Genomic DNA, 17,580 nt, shown 5'->3' on the forward strand with positions numbered 1-17,580 from the left:
TCCCCGATGGGAATTCTGAGGCCGGGTGGCCACCTCCCCCGCTGTCCCCACAGGTCTACATGTGGGTGGGGACGCAGACAAGCCAGGTGGAGATCAAGCTGAGCCTGAAGGCCTGCCAGGTGAGTGGGGGAGGGGCCGCGGCTGGGCCTGGGGGGAGGGGCTGAGGCTGCAGGTGCGGTGCGCACTCACCCGTCCCGCCCGCCAGGTGTACATCCAGCACCTGCGCTCCAAGGAGCACGAGCGTCCCCGCCGCCTGCGCCTGGTGCGCAAGGGCAACGAGCAGCACGCCTTCACCCGCTGCTTCCACGCCTGGAGCACCTTCCGCCCGGCCCTGGCCTAGGGCCGCTGCCTGCCTGCCCTGTTGGCCACCACAGGCTCTGCGGAGGGAGAGAAAGGGCCTGTCTGTCCTCCACCTGACCCCAGTGCCACAGTCCCCAGCAGCAGCAACGAGAGTAACCCTGACCAGTGCCCCCAGGGGCCTGGGCAAGTGGATCTCCACCGTGAGCTCACGTGTGATGCCCCTTCTTCTGCCAGGGATAAAAGCAGGTGTGGTTGCCCTTTAAGAGATATTAAATGCTTTTATTTTCAATATTAAAAATCAGTATTTTTAATATTAAAATTGTTAATTTTAACAAAATGACAGAAAAAAAAACCCAGGGTACAATCTACAAGGAAACCCATCCTGACCCCCGCTACACACACACACACACACACACACACTCCTGGTGGAGCTCACACACACACACACACACATACCACACACACACTCCTGGTGGAGCTCTCAGTCAGAAACACACACACACTCTCGTGCACAGCCTGCGGGGGGGGGGGGGGCTTGGGGGTGCTGGCCCGGGAGCACGTACCAAAATAGTTTTAGAAATGACTGTGGTGCCTGGCACAGGCGTTAGAAAAATATTCTTTGCAAAAGGAGAGGGAAAGGACGGTGTTGTCGCCCGGGAGGTGACGGGGCTGTGAGCCCCAGCTGCCCTCCCCTGTGGCACCTGACCTCCCGGGTGGCCTCCGGGGCCAGGCTGGGCAGGTCCCGCTGGAGCCTGAGATTAGCAGGTGCAGGTCTACATGAAGGGCCGGGGTCCTGGGTCCCAGCTCCGAACAGGGCAGGCCTGGCAGTTCTGGCTTTCCTGGTGGATGAAGGAAAAAGGGATCGGCAAAAGGCCAGGGAGGTCCAAGGGGGCAGGCGGCCCGGCCACACGTGTGCCACCGCTCAGTCTCCTGTCCAGGACGAGGGCAAGGGCCCTGTAGTGATGGCCTTAGCCCTGACCACATCTGGGCCCCTGAGACCAAAGCGTGGCCCTGGAGGGGGCAGTGGTGACCCCAGCAACAGAGAGAGCCACAGCGTCCGTGCAGGGAGAGGCGGGGGGCGGGGCAGACCTACGGCCTCAGATTCGGGCCTGGGCCGGTCAGCCTCGGGCAGCGCCCGATCTCGCACACCTGGGTGATCTCACCTGCGAAACAGGCTGACCAAACCCATCTGAGCCCCAAGCTGCCGTTCCCCTAGGTGGTTTGGCCTGGTCTCGTTCCAGACACCAGCCGTGTTATCTGGGGGCTGATGGGCCGGCCCTGCTGGGGAAACACCTCCCCGGGCCTGCCAGGGTTTCGGGTGCAAGACCCGGGGGGTGGGGGTGGGGGGCTGAGGCCGCGCCGAGGGGACCAGGGCCCCGCACCTGAGTGCCTCATCCAATCAGGATGGGGCAGGCTCGGGCCTCGTCCTCTGACAGGTTCCGCAGGTTCTTCTCAGATTCCTCCGAAGAGCTGTGGGGAGGGGCAGCGGTCAGCGGGTCTGGGGTCAGGCCCTCCGCGGCCTTCTGTGCCCAGCTGGGATATGAGGCTGGCTGAAGGGTGCGGGGTGGGAGGCTGGGAGCCAACCAACCCCCTCCTGTGGAGCCAGCCACCTCCTCACCCCAGGAAGTCCTTCACGTCCTCCACCGTCACGTCCCCTGTCGTGTCCAGCGTCGTGTCGGCACTGGTGGCTGAGTCAACGGACGTGGGTGAGAGCGTGGCCTCAGGCAGCTCCGGGGTGTCTGCAGAGAGGAAGTGATCAGGCCCTTCTCAGGGCCCCGGGGCAGCCTCCACACCTGGGGCCCTGGTCCTGAGTCCAGCGCACAGTGGACCACGGCACCAGCACACGGACCCCCACCCTCTCGTGCCCAGCATGCCCTTTCCCCAGCCCCCTCAGGGGCCGCATCCCGCAGAGGCCCTCCCTCCTCACCAGTTCCCTCGCTGCGGGTGGGATCGGGGCTTCCGCTGCGGCTCTGTGGACCCAGGACGACGCCAGGGGTCCCGTTAGCCTGGCTCAGCTTGGGCGACTCTTGGGGCCTGTAGCTGCAGAGATGGGTCTGTGCTGGGGACCAGGGGCAGGTGCCTCATGGCTCGAGGGCCAGGCCCCCACCCTCCCACTCCTGAGCCCTGGGACCAGAGAGGGGTGACACCGGGGATGGCAACCCTGCTCCTTGCTCCAGGCCCCACCCCCTCCACGCACCTGGCACGCATGGCATCACGGGGCCAACTGATGTCCAGAGAGCAGAGCGGCTCCGTGATGTTCCGGGCGCTCAGGGAAAAGCGCTCGAACTCCGACGGGGAAATCAGGTAGAACCCTAGGGGTGGGTGGGTGGGAGGGGAGCAGAGAGCGTAGTGAAGGGCCTGCCCCCTCTTCCGGAAGCCCTGTGAGCGGCCCCTCCCCTGCCGTCCGGGGCCCTCACCCTGGCCGTGTCGTGTGAAGACGCAGGAAGCGATGCCACTGATGTCCTCCTTGCGGATGCAGGCATAGTGAACCTGGGGCCGCAGGCCGGGCACCGAGAACACGTGCACGTCGCCCAGGTTGGTGAGGCAGGCCAGGCAGGTCTCGGCGTAGTCCTCGCAGGCCACGCTGGCAAAGGTGGCCAGGGCCACCTTGCGCACGCGGCAGCCCTCGTGGGCCGTCAGCTTGAACTTGGTCTTGGCGCTCACTTTGGGCAGCGTGAACACCTGGAGGCGGGCAGGGGATGGCCACTGAGCAGAGCCTGGCCCGTCCTCGCCCCCATGCCGCCACCCAGCCCGGCTCTCCAGCCCCACCCGCTTCTCTGCCCGGAAACCTGCCAGGCCCCTCCCGCTGTGGTGGAGCCAGTCCCGCCGGTTGGAAGGGCAGGGGGCCAGGACCCCCCACACCTGGAGCTCTGGGGGGGCGGTCGAGGTCCTGGGGGCCCCCGGGGTTCCCGGGGCGTCGCTGCCGGCTGGGGGCTCTCGGGAGGTCTCAGCAAGTGGGCGTAGGCGGGCAAGCGTCGTCAAGGGTCTGGCGGTGTCCAGGAGACGGAAGCCCCAGGGGTCTCTGTGTCAGCTCACCTTGAACTGCTCCTCAGATGCGATAAGCACAGCGTGGCCGCCCTGCATGTCAGGCGCCTGTGCCAGGTCCCTTGAGGCCTCGTAGGGCTCCGGCAGCGGGCGGCCGCGTCCATCCAGCACGGCCACGGCCACCACGGGTGCGCGGTGCATCAGCTGTACCTCCTTGCCCAGCACGGCCTCCACTGCCCGCTCGGGCCGCCTGTCACTGTTCGCCGCTGCCGCGGGCACCTCCAGCGCATAGGCAAACACGGAGCCCGAGTTGGTGCCCGCCCACATGGTGGGGCCGTGGTGGGCCGCTGGGGGACGATGGGCTGGTGAGGCAGGCACGTGCCTCCCCTCCCCGCCCCTCCCGATGCCCTGGGACCCGAACTGGTTCTCTCCAGCCCACACCTCCCTGGTGACCTCGGCCAGTCCTCCTGCAGGCGCAGGAGTGACCTCTAGGGCACTTCCGCGGGGATGTCAAACTGGACCCTGACCTCTCAGACCCGCCCCCCCCAGCATCCCGGGGATGCGGCCCCATCGCGGAGCCACGACTCCCCTACGTCCATCACTGGTCCTGCCGCAGACACCGAGCCTGCCATCCCGTGCAAGCTGACCCCCCCTCAGGAAGAAGTGGAAAATCGGCTAAAAACGCACAGGCGTGGATGGACCAGGCAGTCACCACTGTGCACCTTTGATGAACTGGTGACCTCAGCAGCAACCACGGTGGGGGGCGGAACCGGAGCAAAAAATTAGTGAGCAATCAAAGCCATGCTTGCCAAAGCCCAGCTGGCTTCTCGGGGACACTGGAAGCAGGCCAACCAAAACCCCGGGGCTGCCGCATCCAGACAGTGGGAGGATCCACCGGACAGAGGGACGCTCCACAAACACCACCAGGAGTGGGGGCTCCCCTCCCAGACGGAGACGGAAAGACGCATCAATGACAGCGCCACGTGCAGACTAGCTGGACACTGACCCAACCCCAAAAAGGCGTTTCTGAGATGAACAGAGCCGCCTGTGGGCCGAGTGTGACAGGAAAACTCTAGCTTCAGCGTCAATGCTACGGCGTGCGACTCGGGCACCCTGGCTGTAGGTTATGTCCACCAGACGCACACTGAGCTGCTCACACAGGGGCTTTCACTTAAAATCCCCGAGACACGACAGATGTGCCCCATCATCAAGTTAAACCAATCAGCAACTCCGTCCATAAACCCGACCGCATCACTGCCCTCTGCAGGACCCTCAGGGGCTCCAACCGCTCGGGGTCAAAGCCAGCTCCTCGGGCTTCCCTGGTAGTGCAGTGGTTAAGAATCCACCTGCCAATGCAGGGGACACGGGTTCGAGCCCTGGTCCGGGAAGATCCCACATGCCGCGGAGCAACCAAGCCCGTGCGCCACAACTACTGAGCCTGTGCTCTAGAGCCCGCGCGCCACAACTACTGAAGCCCGTGCGCCTAGAGCCCGTGCTCCGCAACAAGAGAAGCCACCACAATAAGAAGCCCACGCACTGCAACGAAGAGTAGCCCCCGCTCGCCGCAACTAGAGAAAACCCGCACGCAGCAACAAAGACCCAACGCAACCAAAAATAAATAAATAAATAAATTTATATTTTAAAAAAAAAACCTTACTATATATAAAGCCAGCTCCTTGGCTAGGCAGCCGGAACCCACACCTCCCGGGCCCGTCCTCTGCTCCAGCCACGCTGCCCGGGGTCTCCTGACACACGCCCACCTCAGCCTCGGCGCTGCGGCCCACACGCCCCCCCAGGACCCGGGCTCCCGTCTCCGCTCGGGTCTCCGTTCACCAACCCCACCGTCGGGCTGTCCCGGGGGCAGCTGTGGGCCGGGGCACCCTGTTGCCAGCGCAGCCCAGCACTCAGCAGGCAACACTTTCCAACCTTCCGGGAGGCGCCACTCCACGCCCGTTTCCCAGGCAGCTGACCGGAACCCGGGCCACACCACCCAGGGCCACCTCCCCAGCACACCCCTCCCGGCCTCACCGTCGCGAAGGAAGGTGTCGGCGAAGTAGAGGCAGCGCACAACGCCCGAGAGGGAGTCATCGGCCGAGCGGGGCTCAATGCGGCGCTGCACGGGCGTCACCTCCACGTCGTGGGGGCCGGCCTGCTCCGCCAGCTGCGCGTTGGCCTCCTGCAACTTGAGGGGCACGAGGCTCGGGAGCCCGGTCTTCCCGCCCCTGTCGCCCCACCCGGCCGCCCAGCCGCCTGGCCCACCTTGCTGCTGGCGGCAGTCAAGCGCTTCTTGCCCGAGACGCGGCTTTTGCGGATGCGCCGGAAGGACTGGCGCAGTGACTTCTTGAGCGACTTCACGCGGGACAGCGGCCCCTCCATGGCCAGGGAGTCGTTGGGGTGCAGGGTGCACCTGGGGGCGCAAGTGCCGGGCATCAGGGAAGCCCGAGCCCCAAGCCCGCCCTCGAGCCCAGCCACCAGGGGGCCTAACTTCCACCAGCAGTGCTTCCTGTGAGGCTCGAAAGCACCCCCCACCTGCGCCCCAGCAAACCTCGGGAGGGGCCCGCACGCACCTGGCCAGCACGGGGCTCCTGCGCAGGTAGTCGAAGAGGCCGAAGCCGTGGCTGGTGCCAAAGGCCACAAGGCCCCACTCAGCGTGGAGCGTGACGGCAGTGACAGCAGCCGGCGGCAGGCACTGGACCAGTGCGCGGGGCTGGAAGCCGGCTGGCCAGGGCAGCGGCCCTGTGCGTGGGCTCAGCCGCTCGTGGCCCTTCCACGTGAAGCCCTCACGGTCCTGGAGGAGGTCCACGCTGGCCACGCCCACCGCCTGATCCGACGGCTCATCACTTAACTCCAGCACCAGCACCTGAGGGGCGGGGGGGGGGCATGGGGCGGTCGGCACAAAGAGGGGGCCACCCGCGCCCCACCCGAGCCTCCGATGCCTCTGCCAGGGTGGTCCCAGGATTGTCTCCAGTGCATCCTCTGAATAAACACTTACTGGACGCCCACGGTATACCAGGGCCCTCACTGAGCAACACGGTGGCGACCAGGACCTGCCAGCCCTGCCCTCCCGGGGCTCATCTAACACCTGTGCTCCCACCCCAGCCCCAAGCCTCTGTGGGTCCCCACAGCCCTGGCTGGTCCCACCTGGAGCCCCGTTCCCACCTCTGGGTTTTTGCTGCTCCGGTCCCTCTACCACCCCACCAGACCCTCCAGAAAGCCCCCCAAGACCCGCAGCCCTGGGGGCGCCTTGGCCCTACCTGGCCCGCGGTGCCGGCCACCACCATCTGGGCGGTGTACTTGCAGAGCGCCACCTTCTGCACGCCAAGACGTGGATCGTCGCTGTAGGGGTCGAAGCAGCCCACCTGCAGGGTGGAAGGACTGGTGACACAGGGCGGAGCCCGGACCAGGCTCCCCGGAGCCAGGGGAGGGGCCCACCTTGCGGAAGGGTGGCCAGTCGTCCTCGGCGGCCTGGGCCAGGCTGTCGGCGTGCTCGCAGTCTGTCTGAAAGAGGCCGGCGGTGCTCAGCTTGTAGAGCGGCCGCAGGGCCACGCCGGAGGCGTCCCAGAACCGCACAGTGCCATCCTCGTGCCTGCAGGGAAGGTGAGGTCAGGTCCCAGGTCCTCCAGCCCCCCGCCCCCTCCAGTCATCCAGCGACCACGCACTGGGCACTAAGTGCCTAAGCCAGACACTGACTAGACTCCCACTGCACACAGCAAACAGGAAGTACCAACCGTACAGGACACATACTGAGCGCCTACTGTATGCCAGGCCACATACAGCAGGTGCTGGGCCCTTCCCTGCAAAGAGGGTGAGAAGGTGCGGAAATAATCACCAGAAATGATGAGCAGGAGGTGAGGGGCGGGTGACACAGGGAACAGAGGACTACGGAGGCTCTGCCCCCAGGGGAGCCTCCAGAAAAGGTGACCAGAGAGGCAGTCACAGAGCGGAGGGATCGGCTGGGGCAGGGGCAGCAGCAGGAAGCCTGGGGAGGCCGGGAGGAAGCAGAGAGGGAAAGGGGGGAGGAGCAGACCAAACTGGGGTGCAGCCTCAGGACACAGCTGCACAGTCCAGGTCACCGGCGCCTGGGTGGTGGGGGGAGCCCAGAGCCAGGGCATGAGGTGAGTGAGGCCGTGGGACCGGGTGGGACGGCTCCGGAGGTCCTGAAAGCCACGGTGAGGAGTTCTCACTGGAGAGGGGCCGCTGGAGTCAGAGGCCCGAGGGTCCCAGCACAGGCGGATGGCAGGGGCTGGGCAGGAAGTCAGGGCCCGAGTCACCGGGCACGTCAGCGCCCGCCAGGCCCAGGCTGGGCTCTCGGGCACCTGCCCTGTGCAGCTCGGCATGGGCCAGCCCAGATTTTCCAGTCCCGGGGCAGGCTGAGTGGGTGGAGCCCAGTTTCGAGCTAAAAGGAGGGCTGAGCCTTAAACCAGAGTCTAGAGAGGCTTCACCCCAGTGCACCCTGCGGGAATGGGGATGACCTGGTCCCACCAGGGGCCGGGCCTGAGTCAGCGAGCAGGTCAGCTCCCACCAGGCCCAGGATGGGCCCTCCCGCACCCGCACGGGCTGCGCCAGGCCCTGCTCGCCCACACACACACACTCACACCACGCGTCACAACTGGGCTGAGCCGGGGACACGTGTTCGCCTACCCGGTCAGCAGCAGCCCTCGCTGGGTCGGCTCCTGAGCCAGGTTCCGGCCCCCGGTGATAGGCCAGCTCTGAGAGACGGAGACAGAGACGGAAGCAGAAGGTCAGGACAAGCATCTTCCTCCTCTCACCCCAGGAGTGGCATCCAGGGCACAAAGTCCCTCTGAGCTCCCCACATACACCTGCCACACCCCCATCTCAGGCGCGTGCCCAGGCAGCACCCTTCCTCCGGGCACACACCGAGGCACCGGAGGCCGGCTGGGGGTTCTGCTGCTCGCCAGCGCTCACGATGCGGGCCCACAGCTTGGCGGGGACGTTGGCGACGTGGGCCGAGCAGGTGATGGCGGACGAGTGCAGCGGGGCCAGGTATGGGGCGGGCACGGCCGGCCAGCCGGGCGTCTGCAGGTCCAGCACCACGAGCTCCTCTTCGAGCAGCACGGCCAGGGCCTGGGGCTCGTCGAACTCTGTGGGACGGGGTGGGTGAGTGCAGCCGCAGACACACGGGCACGGGGTGGGAGGGCAGGTACGCACCGTCCTCGGGCCGCGTGCTGTGCACCGTGAAGAAGTCGATGACGCGGGAGGTGAAGTCCAGCGTCACCAGGGTCTCGGCCTGGAGCACACTCACGCAGTGGCGGTCGCCATAGCTGGCGCGGGGCATGCCACCGCTGAAGACGATGAAGTGCTCGCTGCTCGGGGCGGAGGAGCCACGTGAGCCACCGGAGGGGCCCCGTGGGGACCAGGAGAGCCTCCCCCAGCCCCGCCCTGCGCTCCCGCAGCCGGGTGTGGCCCCGGCACACCACCTACCCCGACGCACAGTTTCGCCACAGGATCTTGCTGATGGCTTTGCAGGGGAAGGGGCCTGGGGGGTAGGACAGCATCAGGCTCACCGAGCCCCGGCCGCTTCTCCGTTCTCCTCCTGCCTCCAACGCTCCCACCTCCCGAGGGAAGGCACGCTGCCCGACAGCCCCGGGGGGGGTCTCATCTTTGCGGCTGGGCTCAGCCCCGCCACCTTCTACAAGTCCTCCCAAAGCCCCCCACCAAGGCCAGTCTGAGCTCAGGGTCACTGCCGACCTCGCACAGGCCTCCCCGGCACTCACCGTAGGGCGTGGTGGCCACGGTGGGCTGTGTCGTCGGGGAGTCGCCGGTGTCCGTGGCCCAGACGGCGTAGCTGCCGTCGCTGTGCGAGCTGACCAGCGTGCGGCCGCTGCGCTCCCAGCACACACTCTCCAGCTGCTGCGGGGCGGGGTGGACGGGCGTGAGCTCAGCAGCTGTGAGCTGAGGCCCCGGCACAGCCGCCGGCCTCCCCCCTCCGCCACACACCTGGTTCCCTAGGAAGATGCGGTCAGCACACCGCGCGGCCCGGTTCCAGATGACCAGCAGGCCTCGGCTGTAGCCGATAAGGATCTTGGTGGGGTCCCGCAGGTGTCCCTGGAGAGACTCCACGGGGCCCAGGGCCTTCCCGCACCGGTAGTCGTCAGGCACGCTGCGGGGGCAGAGGGGAGGGGGGCGTGGGGGGTGAGCCGGTGGCAGCGCGCCCGGTGGACGGGGTGCAGGGAAGCCGGGTGGCCTCTCACCTTCGCAGAACCTCGTCCGGGCCAAGGGTCTGCCCCTCGAGCAGCGTCAGGGTGGGAACATCCAGGAAGAAGACGCTTCCGCCCTCAGTGCCCAGGGCTGCCAGGTCACCGGCAGCCACCAGCAGGACCACAGTGATGCGGGCGAGGCTGGGCAGGCCACTGTGGGGGCCGAGGGGAGGGGGGTGAGGGCGGGAGCCCATCCGCCGGCTGAGGAGGGCGTGGAGGGGGCTGAGCCGCTACCATCAGCTCACCAAAGCCCCTCTGCACTCGCCACAGCCCCAGAAAGGGCACGGTGGTGGCTGCGGACGTCGTAATTAGCTCGCTCGGTTATTCATCAGGACATCAGCAGGGACAGGGATAAAAATAGGTCCCCAGGTCTTGGAGAAGGGCCCCTGAGCTCCTCCCACCCACCAAGAGGGGAAGGCAGGAACCAAGCCCCACCTGGGCCAGGACCAGAACCTTCAGGACGCACGGCCCCCTGAGCCCCACTCAGGAAGCCCCGCCCCCAGCCCATGGATGTCTCCCTGACTTGCAGGAGGGCCCTGGATCGCTCCCCGGGAATCCATCCTGGGTTAGGGTTGGACACGGGGGCGGGGGGGAGGCAGGGGTCATCTAGCCCCAGTCCAAGCCCAAGCAGGACAAGCCTCCCGCGGAGCTGCACAGGCACCTTGCAACCTGAAGGACTCACCCGCGCTGGCCATTTCAACAAGGGCTGCCGGGCCAGGAACCAAGGGGCCCCGTACTCTCTCCCCAGGGGTCCAAGCCCATGCTGTCACCCCCCTGGGGCACCTGCCAGCACCTCACAGCCCAGCGGGACCCTCCTTTCCCCGACCCGCCCTTTCACCCAGGCACACTGTGGCCCATCGCCCCGCACCAGTTGAGGGCCCAGGAGACCTGTGCTGATGTCAGTTCCTGCCCCAAATGCCCCTCACCGGGCTCTGGACACACTCTCCCGTCCCGTGTCTCCTGGGGCCCCAGTGGTCCTGGAGCACAGACTGTCCCTGCTCACCTCAGACTCTACCAGGATGCCCACCTGACGCCTGCCAGGCCATCAGACGTGCCCCCTGAACCCCAGCCCCGGGGCGGCTTCCTGTCCCCCTGCCCCTCCACAGGCTCGCCCCACATCCAGCAGCCATCCCTGGCCGAGTCCCCCAGTACCTGGCACCATCAAAGCCCGGGCGACTGGGTGGCTGGTGGTGGAGGGCTTCCTCCAGGTGGGCGCAGCCGTTGTGGTGGACGACCTCCCAAAGATGGAGGCTGCTGTCGTCCAGCAGGGTCAGGAGGCGGCCCTGGCAGGTGAGTGAGACCAAGACTGAGCCGGTCTGGGGCAGGGGGCGGGGCGGAAATGGGGTTCACGGGAGCCAGTGGCAGGGCCGAGGCTCACCTGGCCGGGCAGGAAGTGCATCTGGGTGACGGTGGCCGCGTCTCGATGCAGGCCCGTGAACTCCACGCCGGGGGCACCGTAGCTGAGGGTGACGGGTCAAGGGCGGAAAGCAGGCACAGGCTGGGAAACCACGCCTCCTCCTCCCAGGACCACTCTGAGGGCCCTATCCAATGGGCCTGCCTATCCAGGGGCCTCCCTAGTCCACGGTGCTCCTCGCCGCAAGGAGCACCGTCTTGCACCGCCACTCGACACGCAGGCTCGCTCGGTCCTGCAAGTCGGTGCTGCTGCACGACCTTCACCTCCTCATCTGTAAAAGGGGCTGGCGACTTGCACTCCCACCTCGCGGGGCTGACGCAGGGCACGTGAGGGTAAAAGCGCCCCCCGCACACACGGCCCGGGCCCGGCTCACGGCTCTGCGTCAGCCTCTCCGGGCTGTGTGCACAGGAGCCGGCCCCGCACACCGCATCACACAGGCGGATATGCCAAGCCAGGCACAGGAAGCTCGGCCACAGGCCGATGCCAGCTGCAGGCCAGGAACCCCACCTCCTTCTGGGGCAGGCAGCCCCCACTGCAAGGGGAGAGGCCACGGAGGCTTGGAGAGCTTAGGTGACCTGCTTCCAGCGCCCAGTGTGAGCGCCAGAGTCCCAGCAACCCCAGGCTTCACAGTGGACGGGCAGGCCGAGGGGCCCCAGGAGGGAGGACTGGGCAGGGGTCAGGGACGTTGCCTGGAGACAAGGCAGGAGCCGTTGCCTGGAGCTGGAGTTGGGATTCCCTGCAGGAGCCGGGAGGACACAGACAAGGGGACAAAAAACAGGGCAGGAGCACTGGGAGGGAACCAGGGTCGCCAAGGAGACGGGGCCAGACCCGGGGGTGGGGGGTGGGGGGTGGGCCGCGGCCCCTGTGGCCAGCCTCAGTTTCCCAGCCCAGGACTCAGGCCGGAATGGTCTGGGAGGGGTGGGGGGCCTCGTCCCCCTCTGAGGCTGTCTGCCTGCCTGTCCTTTGTGAGCACGAGAAAGGCCGTGCCACCAGCAGAGACTCCGCCGGGACACAGAGGAAGGGGCTCCGGGCCCACAGCACACACGGGGCAGGACAGCGCCGTAAGACGCAGAAGCAGCGGGCCAGGAAGTGGGACCCCTCGGCAGGCGGCCGGGGCACCGGCCCCTGCGTGCCCACTGATGCCTCAGGGGCCCACGGGAGGTGGGGGCACCCAGGTCCAGCCGCTCTCCCTGGAGTCGACAAACTCACAACTTCCTGGCCAGTGCCCCCAGCCCCTGGGTGGGGAGACCCCGTGCCACCATGCAGTGGCTGGCCAGACCCTGCCCCTGGGGCCCCACCTGAGGGGCTCCCCCCGTGCAGCGGGGCTGGGATCCCCCACGGCAGGAGGGAGGCGTCCAGCTGCCCGCCTCCCCCCACACCCGCCCTGCGCTCGCCGGAAAATGCCCCTTTGTGCGGCTCACAGGCCCATTGTGTGGCGCGAGCGTCCAGGTGCGGGCCGCGCGGCGCCCACCATGCCGAGCCTGGTACTGCCGCAGCGCCTCGGCTGGACACACGTGTCTTCACACTGGCACACGTGTGTGTGCCCGGGCACCAGGGCAAGGCCCGCCGTGACCCTGGCCCACCCACCACCCTTGCTGGGGACCGTGTGCAACCAGCCCCAGCCCACCTCCCCAGTCACAGCTGCTGGGATGGTAACTGCCAGGTAACTGGCTGGCTGAAAGGCAGCGCGGCGCAGCCGGGGCCACCGCGAGCTGAGCCCCATCGTCTCTGTGAGGAGGCGTCTCAGGGCAGCAACTGCACCAGCCTCCACCAGGGTCCGGGCAGCTCCCGTGGCCTCCCAGCCGCGGCCCTGCCCCAGGGGCCCGGCACACGGGGAGCTGCAACCAGGACATTCTGACGGGCCCCGAAGGCCGCGGCCCACAAAGGATACATCTTGACAGCCCCAGACCGGGTGCCGATGGCCATGATGCGAAGCTCAGGGTCAAAGGCCAGGGCGCTGGGCTGGTTGGGGAAGCCATGCTCCACGGTCTGCAAGGAGACGAGGGCATTGGCACAGGCACGGCCCACCCACCCCAAGGCAGCGTCCAGGCTCTGCCACTGCTTCGCACCCATGCTCCGGGCCTCAGTGCCCTCAGCTGCGAAACGGGTAATCACAGCTCCGGTGAGGAAGGGCCTGAAACCCTGGCCCCGCCACAGAGGCCCCCCGCCCCCCGGTCGAGGCCCCGTCCCTCTCTACACTCGGGTCCACCCCACCATGCACAGGGTTCTGAAAACAAACAGAACGGGGCTCGAGAGGAGGCGCAGGCACAGAAGTGAACCCCGCGGCCCCACAGAGCAGGGCTCCGCACCCCACTCCTCCTGGCAGACTGAAGTGGGGTGTGGTCCCAGGCAACCCCCAACACAGGCTCTGACGGGTGGTCAGAGGCCAGCAGCCAAGGCCAGCTAGGCAGAGGCTCTCGAGCGCCACCCCGACCCGGGGCTGCTCCCCAGCCCCAGAGACAGGGAGACTGGAGCCCAGAGAGAAGGAGCTTCCTGCCCAGGCCCCGAAGGTGTCACGCACCTGCCAGACTTGGGTTCCCACCTGGAAACTGGGAGACGTGACTCCCTTCCCATCCCTGGTTGGGATGGTGGGCAGGGGGCTTGTGCACTGGGGGTGTCAATGCAACGGCTCCCACCAGGTCCCCAGCTCCCGGCAGGGCCAGTCCCAGTGCAGACCAGCCCTGGCTCGCCGCCCCCCCCCACCTACCCAAGGAGCCCCTAGTCAACCCCGAGGCCTGGCTGGGGGCCCTCCCTGGGAAGCCTGCACCCTTGGGCCCCCAGCCCCCTGCCCTCAACACCAACGTGGGACACCCCATGTGGGTGCTGGTACCCCCTGACCACTGCATCAGCAAGACACAAGTTTTATAAGGAACCCTGGTCCCCAGGCCTGTGGCCCCAGCCTGCCTCCAGCCTCACCCCATCCGGGCAGGGACTGAGCCCTCTGAGCACCTGGCTTGGCCTTGGGTGAGTCACAGCACTGACCAAGCCTCGGCTTCCCATATGGGCACTGGTGAGCCCACTTGACTGGGGTGGGCTGGGGAGCACCGGCACCGCCATGCCCACACTGGACCTGACCGAGTCTGGCGGCCCACTCCTCTGCTCAGGACCTCCGGGGCTCCCAGCTCACTCCGAGTCAAGGCCAAGTCCCCTCCACCTGGCTCCTCCCACCGGCCCCCAGCTCACTCGATGGCCTTCCGCCCTCCTCCAATCTACTAGGACCTCTGCATCTACGGTCCGTCTACCTGGAACGTGCTTCACCCGGCACTCTCCACGGTGGGCTCCTTCCCACGGCTCAGAAGACAACTGCTCAGAGGCCCCCTGCGCTGGCCCAGCAGCCATCGCTCCACACCCTCACCTGCCTGATTTCACCCACGGCACTGACCACCAACCAAACCACTGGACGCCGCACACTTGCCTCTCTTCTTTCGGCTTCTCACTATCTCCCCAACTAGTACATCAGCCCCACCCCGATGCGGTATTCGTTAAACTGATATAGAGTGGACATGCCACAGGCAACTTGTGGGCAGGGCTGGGATTTGGACCCAAGACTGAGTCCAAAGTCCAGGTTCACCCTGGACCACCACCCCCTGCCCATGCCCCACCACTCGGGAATCTGGGCCTATTTTCTAGTGATCACCTACCAGCCCCTCCTCTCTAGTGACCCTCTGCCCAAGACCACCCCCTCCCACCACTGCTGCCCACTCAGAACAGGGCCTCACCCTCCTTGGCAGGGAGACCAGCTTCTGCCACCAGGCGCCAGCCAGGGGGAGCAAGCCTCCCTTCCACCTGTCTCAGGTCCCCACTTCACACCCCGACTCCCTGGCTGAGGAAGTGATACCTGAGCACTACGCCTGCCCCACCATCACTGTCCTGTCATCTCGAGGGGGCTCATCCTCGGTCACTCAGCACAGGAAGGGGGACACCTCAGAGCCCCTGGGCACCAGCCTCCTCTCTGGGCCCCTTGGCCACCAAGTCTGAGGGTGCTGGCAGCCCCTAGGCCACCTGGAAAACCCCGCCTACCCTGAGAGGTGACCCAGCCTCGGTCACTGCGGGACCGGTCGCCCCAGAGCTTCCTCCTGGACCAGAGTCTCCTGGCAGCCAGGTGGGGACCACAGCACCCCTCCTGAAGCCCCTGGCCCTCAAGGCTAAAGTCAGATCCCACTGACAAGGGGACCCAAAGACCAAGTGCCCCAGCTCACTCTGACTTTGGGCACGTGGTCAGCCCTAAACCTCAATTTTCTCACCGGTGTGTGAGCATAATGACTCTAGGCCCCAAGAGCAGCAAGGGGCCCTGTGATCAAAGGGCTTGGCTGAGGCCAGAAGTGACACCCCTGGGGAGAGTTAGCAAGGGGCAGGCTGGGGCCTCTCTCAACCACACACCAGCGCAGGGGAGGCGGGGCTGAAGGCAGCCCCTTTCCCGTGGCCCCTCTGGCCCTACCCAGGAAAGAAAGGAAGGAGCAGCCCTCCGCCCCCACCTCCGCCTTGGCTCCAGGAGAGGCGGTGGGTCGGCTGCCCCTGTGACAGAGCCCACAGCAAGGAGGACAGTGGCCCTATTCCATAGCAAGGGAAACTGAGGCCCCGCGATTCGAACTGCAGTTGAGTAAACGGCCAGGCATCCCCCGCTGGAGCCCCCGGCGATGCCGGGCAGAGCGCAAGCCGGAGCCCCGGGCGGTGGGGGAAGGGAGGAGAGGAACCGGGAAGGGATTTCCCAGCCCCACCCCCCAACATCTGCCTCCACTCCGCACCCCTCCCCACCGGCCTGGGTGCGAAAGCAAAACAAACCGGGCCCAAGGGCTGAGCAGGGGCGCCGAGGGGTCCCCGAGAAAGAGATAAAGAGACAAGAGAGTGGGAGCCGGAGCGAGAGTTGAGAGCCGCCCGGAGACACACGGAGGCGGAGAGGCCCGCAGGGAGAGGCCGGCGGAGTCCAAGGCGCGGAGACAGAAGCAGGGGAGCGGAGAGCAGAGACGGAGCGAGGCTGGCGCGCGGCTCGGGCAGAGCAGAGCGGGGCGGCCGGGCCCAGCGTGCGACCCCTCCCCCGGCCCGACGTGGCTCCGGCCCGGTCCCCGCCCCCGGCCAGCCGCCCCCGGCCCGCCGCCGCACCTTGTGGAAGGCGAAGAGCTCCTGCTTGAGCTTCTCGCGCTGCGGGTCGGCGCCCTGTCTGCGGAACCGAAACTTCATCATCTTGCGCCCGGCCGCCCGCCGCCGCCGCCGCCGCCCGCAGGATGCGCCGCGCGGCCCCGCAGGTCCTGAGGCGCGGGCGCCAGGCGCGGGCGCGGTGGGGCGGGTCCTGCAAGGGGCGGGCCCGCCCAACGGACGTGCCTCCTGGCCAATGGGCGGCCCGCGCGCCGCCCGCCCCGCCCCTGCCGCCTCTCGGTGGGCGCCCGCGAGCACGCCCGCTGCGCGTGCGCTGCGCCGCGGGGCCTCCCGGGACTTGTAGTCCACGAGCAGAGCTCTGGCGTGGGCTACTGGGAACGAGTTTTTGAGGCGAGGCGCGCGTTCCCCCATTTGGAGGAGGCTTTTCCCTTCTTGCAATGAGCGAGCGACGCGCACACTCAGGTAATGAGGCAGCCCCGTCCCGAAAGCCAGGAGAATTCTGACAGGGGCGACTCCCTGGTCCCCGGCCTCAGTTTCCCCATCTGCGCCATTGGCCCGGTGATTGACGAGTTGTATTATGTTTGACCAGTTTCACGGGACACCACTTGGACCATCCTCCAGCGCGCCAGAGCACCGCCCACGCCATGCTCCTGGTCCCGCTGGGTGGTCAGTCAGGATTGCCCTCCTCCGCCCACAGCCCCCTGGGGAACAACTATATACATCCTTCAGGATCCGACATAAAAAGCTCTGGTGGCAGCACGGGAGATTCTTAGGAGCGCCATCAGCTAAAGGGAGGGACAGAGACCCAGTGGGGAGAAGAGGCCGTTCCTGGGGAGCTGGCATTTGGTCCCGAGATTGGATCCGGGCTTCTCCGACATGGGGGGAGGGCATCCCTACGCAGGGAATGGTGTATAAGCAAAGCTGCACCGCCTCCACGCTGAGGGACGATGGCCTGTCCCCACCCACATCCCAGGCCTCCTTTTCTCATCTGGACAGTGGCCTGGAGGCTGAACCTTTCCTTCCGAGACCGAGAATAGGCTGCCCTGGGCTCAGGGTCCCAGAAGCTTAGGTGGGGCAGGTAGGCCTGGCCAGACCCCACCAGCTGTGTCAAGGGAGGCACCTGACTTGTGACCCCAGGCAGTTGCCAAGCCACAGGCCTGACCACCCCCCCACCCCCAGTCAGCCCGGCTCAGCCCTTACCTGGGGTTGGGGCTGGATCTAGAAGAGGCCCAAGCAGAGGGGCAGGGAGGTGAGACGAAGGAAGATAAGAACAAGGCTTATGAGTGTCTACAGGTGTGGCAGGCACCAATCACATCCCTTTCCTGGTTTCAGCTGATTAAGTGCTCTCAACAGTTCTGTGAGGGAGGAAGCCCCCGAGGTTCTAGATGAGGAAGCTAAGACAGGTGGGCGCAGGCAAGGGGCCTGAGCTGACTGCACTGAGAAGGGTCAGGCACCTCCGGCCTCTGCCCATGCCATGCCCAGCACAGGCAGCTCAAGCAGGTCTGAAGCCTGGGTTCTGGTCCGTGCCCTGCCACCCATGGCTGACTTTCACAGCCTGAGCCCCAGTGG

General features: G+C 66.8%; 2 protein-coding genes across 7 annotated transcripts in view; one reads left to right on the plus strand and one right to left on the minus strand.

Moving 5' to 3' along the window:
* Window positions 1-589, plus strand: part of FLII (FLII actin remodeling protein) — a 12,674-nt gene extending 12,085 nt beyond the window's left edge. For both annotated transcript variants that reach the window (XM_004266782.4, XM_033422710.2), the window contains exons 29-30: window positions 54-119; window positions 206-589. In XM_004266782.4, coding sequence (XP_004266830.1) covers window positions 54-119; window positions 206-340 — 201 coding nt within the window. In that variant the 3' untranslated portion in view covers window positions 341-589. The remainder of the gene's footprint in view (window positions 1-53; window positions 120-205) is intronic.
* LLGL1 (LLGL scribble cell polarity complex component 1) lies at window positions 559-16,198 on the minus strand. Of its 5 annotated transcripts, none has more exons than XM_004266781.4 (23): window positions 16,018-16,198; window positions 12,809-12,906; window positions 10,882-10,963; window positions 10,656-10,786; window positions 9,498-9,656; window positions 9,244-9,406; window positions 9,021-9,156; window positions 8,728-8,782; window positions 8,455-8,609; window positions 8,164-8,387; window positions 7,927-7,994; window positions 6,718-6,871; window positions 6,540-6,644; window positions 5,853-6,145; window positions 5,545-5,692; window positions 5,314-5,467; window positions 3,337-3,632; window positions 2,718-2,982; window positions 2,498-2,612; window positions 2,228-2,334; window positions 1,919-2,039; window positions 1,683-1,770; window positions 559-1,139 (listed from the first exon to the last, which is right to left on the minus strand). In XM_004266781.4, exons 1-22 carry the CDS (start codon window positions 16,096-16,098, stop codon window positions 1,692-1,694), a joined length of 3,189 nt encoding a protein of 1,062 aa, XP_004266829.2. In that variant the 5' UTR covers window positions 16,099-16,198; the 3' UTR covers window positions 559-1,139; window positions 1,683-1,691. The 5 variants fall into 5 exon arrangements, with proteins under 5 accessions (XP_004266829.2, XP_033278603.1, XP_033278604.1 ...); XM_033422712.2 differs by having other exon boundaries at window positions 2,228-2,340; window positions 9,021-9,153; window positions 16,018-16,197; XM_033422713.2 differs by having other exon boundaries at window positions 2,228-2,340; window positions 5,314-5,461; window positions 16,018-16,197.
* Between the last annotated feature and the right edge of the window lie 1,382 nt (window positions 16,199-17,580).

This window comes from Orcinus orca, chromosome 19 (assembly GCF_937001465.1).
Source record: "Orcinus orca chromosome 19, mOrcOrc1.1, whole genome shotgun sequence".
NCBI lineage: Eukaryota > Metazoa > Chordata > Mammalia > Artiodactyla > Delphinidae > Orcinus > Orcinus orca.

What these genes read in the sequence shown, in the direction of transcription:
- LLGL1 (XM_012531999.3), bottom strand. Translation starts at nt 16,098, where the DNA reads ATGATGAAGTTTCGGTTCCGCAGACAGGGCGCCGACCCGCAGCGCGAG. An exon ending in TGACTGCCGCCAGCAGCAAG is followed by an intron (nt 5,468 to 5,544) that starts GTGGGCCAGGCG and finishes GTGCCCCTCAAG; the next exon opens with TTGCAGGAGGCCAACGCGCA. An exon ending in CGACACCTTCCTTCGCGACG is followed by an intron (nt 3,633 to 5,313) that starts GTGAGGCCGGGA and finishes ATCGTCCCCCAG; the next exon opens with CGGCCCACCACGGCCCCACC.